Below are 8144 nucleotides of genomic sequence, written 5' to 3'. Positions count from 1 at the left end.
CTACATATTTTGGGAGAATGACGGCTCAGCCCAGGGTCAGAATTTTTAAGCCCAAAGTACAGTTGGGGTAGGTGTTAGTTTGAAATTGATGCCAATTCACATATGGGGATTAGTATATAGAGTGCATATTTGACATTTTGAATGTTTATAAATCTGGAGTGGAATTCAAAAATCTGTAATTGGCTTGTCTGAACTTTTCTGACATATTCCTCATCTTCTATTGATGGGCCAAATTTGAGTCCAAGAACCTTAGCTGCTGAATAGGGGTGATATGGGTTGGGCCTGCTGGGCTTACACTTGTGATAAGGGTTATAGGCTAGGGCCTGATTCTGGGAATTTGAATTTTATGTATAAAATATTAAATATGCAATACGTTAGATTATATATCTATAATTTTATACATTATATAATATAAAATATTTTTATATTATACTTAATATGTAATATAGTTATCATGTTATAATATTCATAGTATATAAAATATAAACTATTACATGAAATAACATATATAAATAATATATATGTTAATGTGTGTGGGCGAGCCTGAAGTATTGGGCACATGCTTGGGTTGAGCTTGAATACAAAACCTAGGCCGCCCAAGCCTGGAATTTCCAGGCCAGGCTGGGCCAAGCTTTTGAGGCTGAGGTGAAAATGGTGGCCCCTAAATAGGAAAAAACATTACCTAGAAACACATCCCTGCCATATATTGGAAACATCTCCAAATAATAATTCTAGAAATGATGATGTCATCATCGAGAGATGTTTCCAATACACAGCAGGCATGTGTTGTGGAAGTTGTGAGGGGATGATTTGAACTCCTCAACGACCCTCCAAAAAATCACCGGGACCAGGAATCGTTGAATTGTTCTGTGACGTTGGTCGCAGGCAATGTTAACTCGCTGAATAGTACAAGTGAAGAACAGTACTGACAAAAGGAAGGATATAAGGCTGATCCTGATTTGTACTGGAGTAAAGAGTAATTTTGGCTCAGCTTGGAAGGAATACAAATAAAAATATGTACAGATTTTGCACTATACATATTTGTATTTATACTTCTTCCAGACCGAGCCTTTGTTTTGGCCAATATAAAAGATTGGCTATACCATTGCAGAAATCAACATGATAATCTCTCTCTCTCCATTAAATCATTAAATTCCATAATCCTTCTCTAATGTGAAATCTTGTAATCACAAAGACAAGAATATGATTCTGCACATGAATGAAAGAGAGAAATCAAATGTGAACACTGGAAAAAGAAACTGCTATTAAAAAAGAAGAAGATTCTGAACGCAAAGGAAAAGAAAAAGATTCTACAAATTCAATCCAACTAATAATGGATGGATGAGGATGACCATGACTCTCCATTCACCTCCCATTTTCTTTTACCCCTAATAAATGTGGATTATATACGCCTCAGCAGGCTCACTTCTTGGCTAGGTATGTGAATTCAAATCCCTTGATTTCCAAGTAAGTTAAACTCTTCGGATATATATAGTTTCTACATGAAGGATCAATGCATTTTCTTTCATTTCTAAAGTTCTTTCTTGTATCTTTTATGTCATTGAACCCCTATTTCCTATTGATTGTTTAGAGTTTTAAGTCTGTTCGAATTTGGCCACCTATAAATAGGGGAGAGAGAGAGAGGGAGACGAATGTTAAGTTTATCATATATTCATATCCACCATCCTTTTATTTGTTTCTTGATTTAGGCATGTACATGGAACATGGTGGATGCACTTGCATGGATAGATGATGCTAAATGACTTAGGGTGTTCTTTCCAATATGAAATATTTTTCTTGTTGTGAGTTCCAAAATTAAATCAGATTTATCTTGTTTGAAAACCAGTTGGTTCTTAAAACCAAAACATAGAGAATATGTCCTTTTGTTATAAATGTAATTTTGTTTCCAAAACTGCATATGCAATAAAGAACATACATGTTCATGAATTTCTGGTTTGAAGAATATGTTCTCATGTCGTTATTTAATATCCTGCCCCATAAATTATGTAAATTCTATATTATAAAGTATGTTTTTATTTTAAACATGTATTGTTTTTTTGAAACAAAACCATATTTTTTTTTTTCATTTTTAAAACAAAATTAAACACAGTTCAACAACATATTTTTGGTTTTTTGCTGATGTGGCAATTATTTCTAAAACGAATGAAAATAAAAGCACTCATATTGTAGAACAACCCCTTAAATGCTTGAGTTAAATGATTTCCAGTTCATGTAGAACTTTACAACTTGACAAATTAAAATAAACTCTTTATTGTTTTCTAATATATATTTGTTCAGACTTCAGATAATTTAGACATACCTTTTAGGCTTTTATGATGGGGTCATCAACAAATGAGATTACAATGGTTATAGTTGGACGCACTGGTAATGGAAAGAGTGCAACTGGAAATAGCATACTTGGAAGGAATGCATTTAAAGCAAGGCGCAGTTCTGGTTCAATTACAAGGCATACTGAAATGCAAACAACTCTTCTACAAGATGGCAAACGTTTGAATGTTATTGACACTCCTGGTTAGTTTATTTTAGTTGAATTATTTTCTTTATATATGTTTTATTTAGTTACTGATAGGAAGATGCATTATACTAAGAAAGCCTTTTTAGGGTCCATTCGGGTTGCGATCAGTATTGGAATTGAAATCTCTTAAAATCGGAAGTAAAACCCTCTATTCCCCCACCTGTTTGGCTCAAACAGGAATTAGAATCTAATGGCCGGGCCGGGAAGATTGGTGTTGGGAAAAGAAAAATAGGGTTTAGGGCTTTTAAATCACTTGCCTTTTTCTTTTTCTTTTTTATGTCGGCTGGAGTGGCCGTTTCCTCAAATGGATGAATGCCATTCCGTCAAAAATGAAAATCAGAATCTCATTCTGCCCAACCAAATGGCTAGAATTCCAGTTCTATATCTGATTCATGTGAACGAAAAGGGCATTCGGATGAGCTGGAGACAAGTTTGTACACACTGGACCGGGCTACCTATCGCGAGTCAACACACCAGTGTTCAATACAGATGGGGCCCCACATGGGATCCAAGTGAACATTAGCATGTTCAATCGTGCATACAATCTTAATTATCTCCAAAAGGACCCTTAATTATTAGATAGACTTGATTTATGCCAAAATGTTTAAACTTCCATCCATTCCCCATATTCTAAAATCTAAATAATGCCAGTAAAATGTATATCTTAATTTTTCCTAGGGTTTTTCTTTGTTTCCTCTAAATTTGTCTCTTCAATTTATATAAAATGTTGTTATTATATAATTCTTCTAATAAACTTTTGCAGGGCTATTTGATTTTACACTTGGACCAGACATTGTTAGCAAAGAGATTGTAAAGTGTATTGATCTTGCCAAAGATGGGATCCATGCAGTTCTTATGGTTTACTCTACTCAAACTCGTTTTTCAGTTGAAGAAAAAGTTGCATTTCAAACCCTTCAGGACCTTTTTGGTCAAAACATTGTTAATTACATGATCGTTGTTTTTACCGGTGGAGATATGCTAGAAAGAGATGAGGAGACATTGCAAGATTACTTGATTGGATGCCCTAAGCCTTTACAGGTTATTTTTTGCCTTTACATTTTTTACGACTATTTTTTCTACTGAGGCCACTTAATTCTTTGGTACTCACCTTATATATGTAGAGTCCTCATGGCATGGGTCTTTAGAGACATGCTGGATCATATAGAGCATAAGACAAATGTACACCATAGAGTCTAATTAAACATACTTTCTTGATGATCTTAATTCAATTAGTAATTTAGAAAGTTTTAATTCTGCTCTATTTATTATATAAATGTAAGCAACTTCAATTGTTCTCTCATGATAAACTTTTGTCATATTCATACTTTTACTAAAGATGATATCTTGCACTATTCATAATGGATAGAATGTCATTTATAACCATGGTTTTTAAGTTATCGGTTTGAATGGTCCGATCGCTTGACCCGAACAACCAGTCTGTTTTGACAAATAAAAAATAAAAAATTGAAAAATGGTCAAAACCGTTTGAACAGTTAATTAGACGGATCAGTGATTTACTGACCAAAATCAACGGTTTTGAAAAAAAAAGTGATTTTGGAAGAAAATGAAACCGGTCAAATGACCGGTTCCTGGATTTTCCGGTCCATCCATCCGGTCAAGTTTAATTTTGGAAATAGTGTTAATAACTGTGTCTAACATTGTCATAATCATACTTTAATTCTGTATTTGTACAATCGTAAGTTATATAAGTGTCTAACATTTTTTTCACCAACCTAAAGCAGTAAAGCTTACAAGCTAGGAATCTTCAGAATAGTTTTAGTTAGGACCCTATTAACCGGATTATAGTCTCTAATGCATATCCCAGAAAAACATTGGCAACTCTAAGTGACTAAGTAGGGATTAAGCCATACATATAAGGCTTTATTCTTTCTTTTGGCTAGTCCATTTAGTTAAGGCATGATAGGACATGTTATCTAATTAATATTATCCTTCTCAATTAGATCAAAGAGTGCAGCTTTACTTATTTATTTTTTATCCACTTTCACTTTGGATTCTTTGAGCCTTCTAAAATCTTCTTACTTAGTGCACGTTTGGTTGAACTTTCAGCCAGCGATTTCTGAGGTTGTAAGGCAGGCCCACATGGAAAGCCCATAAGTTATGTTTGGTGAAAATCCGAAAAGCCTACATGAACGTTCGGAATGACAATTAAGTGACTAAAACATGAAACTAGTGTAAATAGCTTATCTAGAAGTCTAGAACATGGATGCTCAACATCATGAACGGATTTTTCTGTAGCAGCTCAACCAAATTAGAAAAAAAAAAAAAATAGAGACTAGTCTTTACACATACCCATACTAAGAGTTTTTTTGGGTAGGTATTATTTTATTTGTGTAGTGGTTTAGTGTTTAGGCTTAGCCCCCAGATGGGTAAAACATTTTTATTACACTAACAAATTCTAAGGTGGTCAATTCTCCAGCTTTAGGGATTAAAAGAAAAAAAAGCCACAAAAGTAGATTAAAATCTCATGAGAGAAGCACCTAAAATCAAATGTATTAATCAACACCAAAGAAAACAATAAAAGCTTAATAAATCATCAGATTTTGTTAATGTTTGTAATTATATTACTTTTACCTTTTTCTTTTCTTTTAATGAATGGAATGCTTAACTAAAATGCTCAGACCATTAAAGGTGTTGCTAGTTTAGGTTTTAGAACATTGGTTTATAAATGGAAATGTATATTTTATTTGTTAAATATCTTGAAATGTTCTAATTATGGTTTTCCTAACTTAATTGATTTGCATCAATTAATAATTACACTTTTATTATGATTGAAAAATCTAAAAGAATTTTTGGTTTTGTTGATGCAGGAAATTATGGGGTTATGTAAAAATCGAGTTGTGGTTTTTGATAACAAGACCAAGGATGAGAATAAACGAAATAAACAAATGCAAAATCTGCTTTTCGTGGTGAACAATGTCATTAGGCAGAATAATGGACGACCATATGCCAACGAACTTTTTGTTAAGTTGCATGTAATTAAAGATGCTACCTTGATCGATTGCGTGAAGTAAAAAGTAGTTCTTTAAATGATAAATAATGCTTTTAATTTGTGACAGGAAGAAACTAAGATGCAAAATCAGCAATTGAAAGAAGCTGAGCAAAAAGGAGTAGCTAAGGAAGTGATGTCAAAGATGCAAGCCCAACTTAGGAAAGCATACGATAACCAACTTGGACAAATCATGGATATGGTATAAATCTCTAATTTTTATTGTCTAAATTAATTCCTTGTTTGGGTTATTGGATTATTTTGAGTTTCGGACAATGCCAAAACAACTATACCAATTGTAAATTAAGCTCTTATATAGGAAGTAGCTAGAATATAACTCTCTCTCTCTCTCTCTCTCCCCAATAAAAAAACGCCCTAGGATATTGGTTGTTTAAATCCAAACAAGCCTTTATTAATGAAAATTCATAACCTCTAACCTCTCTATGAGTTGATTTACACCTTGGGCATATGCGGGCCCCACACCTATTAAAACAGTGAATATCATTAAGCAAATCAAAGTAAGAAAAATAAGTAAATTGTAAATAATCATATTCTGCCCCCTTGGTGTCATTCATGAAGCCAAGATACCTCACCGGGAAGGGGTAGGGGTGGGGGGCCGGCCCGGGCATTTTAGTTTTTTCGGATCTTTTGATTTTTTCAGAGATGTGTCTCTTGGCTTTTTTTTTCCCGGTTGATTCGCTCTCTGGCTGCTCGAGTTTTTAGAATTGTGGGCATTCAGGGTGGACTTGGGCTGTTGGGCTGAAATGGGTCTGGCCCAGTTGGTTTCCTCTAGGTAGGTTTGGATCAGTAAGAGCCTCTCTTGTTCCGGAAAGAATCAACCACCATATTACCTTTGAAATTTGAAACATCAAATACCATAATCTCCATAACCTCTTCACTACACTAATAGATAATAAATTTATTTATCTATTAATTACAATGATTAACATCTTTCTAAGATTTTACAATGGAAAGGAAGTATATAACCTATAAATAAGTCATGGGGTGTAAAAGAGAGGGTAAGTTTTAGATATTGTGGAGAGGTGTATTAGATAAGAACCCTTAAATTTTTTACACATTAACAACCTTTAACGATCAATTTGTGAAGCAATTTAAATTCTTCGACTTATTATAATTCAATGGCATATTACTTGTGGTGGATTGATTTGAAGCGATAGAAGCATGGGACCCTTTATAGATTTTCAAAAGAACAAGGACTTGATGTCTATTAATTTCTTGTTTTCCATGATTGCATGTTTATGTGAATTGTGTACAATTTCACATCATAATGTATCTCTTTGTTTTTATATGTGTACACATTCACAGCTTTCCATTGGAACTTACTAGCCTGAAAATTTCTTAACCTAGGGTTTTTGTGACTAATTAGTAGTTTTTAAAACCTTCCCTGACTAATGTTTGTATCCACACATATCTGATGTTGATGTGATCAAAGAAGAGGATAGAGAAGACAAGATATGTGTACTCATACCCTTATATCTGAATAGAAAAACGGTGAAACAGGAACAAATCAGAAAATGGTGTTCATGAACATTTTACACTGCTTTTTGGATGAGGAAATAAGTTGTTTAAAAGTATCTGTTCATGGGCCGGGCTTCAAGTTGGGCCCATGAACCTTTTACACTGCTTTGGGCTCGGGCTTTAAACTAGGCCCATTCAAATTTTGACAAAAAGTTCAATACAAGCCTGGCCCATGAAGAGGTCTAGTTTAAACTTTAAAACTATACCCAATGCATATACAATGTTATCCAGCTTATAGCTAAAATTGATTGCTAGATCATTAGTATTCACCATGTTATCATGCAGGTCAATTCAAATCTCGAAGATTCAATTTCTAGGATTAAGAAACAATTGGAAGAACAGACAGCTGCACTTGCTGAGGAAATAAAGGCTGCACGAATGGTGAGGGAAAAATCAGAGGCTGAAATTACAAGGCTTGTGCAGGAATTAGCAGCAGCCAAGACGGAGATTGAGCAATTTGATAAAAAAATGAATTCAAGATGCGGTTTTAGGTTAAAATATGGTCCTCTGGAATTTAAAATTAAGTTTTAATTGTTTACTTAATTATTAGTAGAAATTGATGGAACTTGGATGATAATAGTTATCCTATCCAATTTGCATACGCATACATTATATGTAGGCCAACTGATGATCAATCTAGCTAGTTTGCAAATATTTTTTTAGTAGATAATTAAACTTAAAATTTATACTTAGCTGGTCCAAAATTCGTGACAGGGTGTACCATTTCTCTGTTTGGAACAAGCAAGTAGGAGTGCAAATGGATCGGAGATCCAAACTCCGCTTCTATATTGTTGGATTCGGATATTTCTGTTTCGAATTGGGTTGGCTAATGTCGAATTCGGATCACTCCTATCCAATATATATGTTATGTATTTATTTATTTATATTATTTATATTGTATTTTGTAAAATTTTTATATTATTTATTTTTTATAAAAAAGTATATATATACATTAATAGAAATAATTGAAAAAAAAACTTAATCGGTACTTGTGAGATCCGATTGGATCGAACCTAAAGTGTTTCAAATCGGATTCAAATATCCGATCCATTTGCATCCTTA

The 8144-nt window shown here is 33.6% G+C and overlaps 1 protein-coding gene across 1 annotated transcript; it reads left to right on the top strand.

Moving 5' to 3' along the window:
- The first annotated feature begins 1447 nt into the window (after positions 1–1447).
- LOC148876262 (immune-associated nucleotide-binding protein 9-like) lies at positions 1448–7734 on the top strand. The gene is made up of 6 exons (XM_088966414.1): positions 1448–1467; positions 2328–2532; positions 3300–3574; positions 5365–5529; positions 5614–5745; positions 7368–7734. Exons 2-6 carry the CDS (start codon positions 2334–2336, stop codon positions 7611–7613), a joined length of 1017 nt encoding a protein of 338 aa, XP_088822540.1. The 5' UTR covers positions 1448–1467; positions 2328–2333; the 3' UTR covers positions 7614–7734.
- Positions 7735–8144: the final 410 nt, after the last annotated feature.

This window comes from Nelumbo lutea, chromosome 1, assembly GCF_056320005.1.
Source record: "Nelumbo lutea isolate HS-2025 chromosome 1, American lotus-T2T, whole genome shotgun sequence".
Lineage (NCBI taxonomy): Eukaryota > Viridiplantae > Streptophyta > Magnoliopsida > Proteales > Nelumbonaceae > Nelumbo > Nelumbo lutea.
Note: the sequence above shows the minus strand (reverse complement) of the source record. Positions and strands in the feature narration are given on the sequence as shown.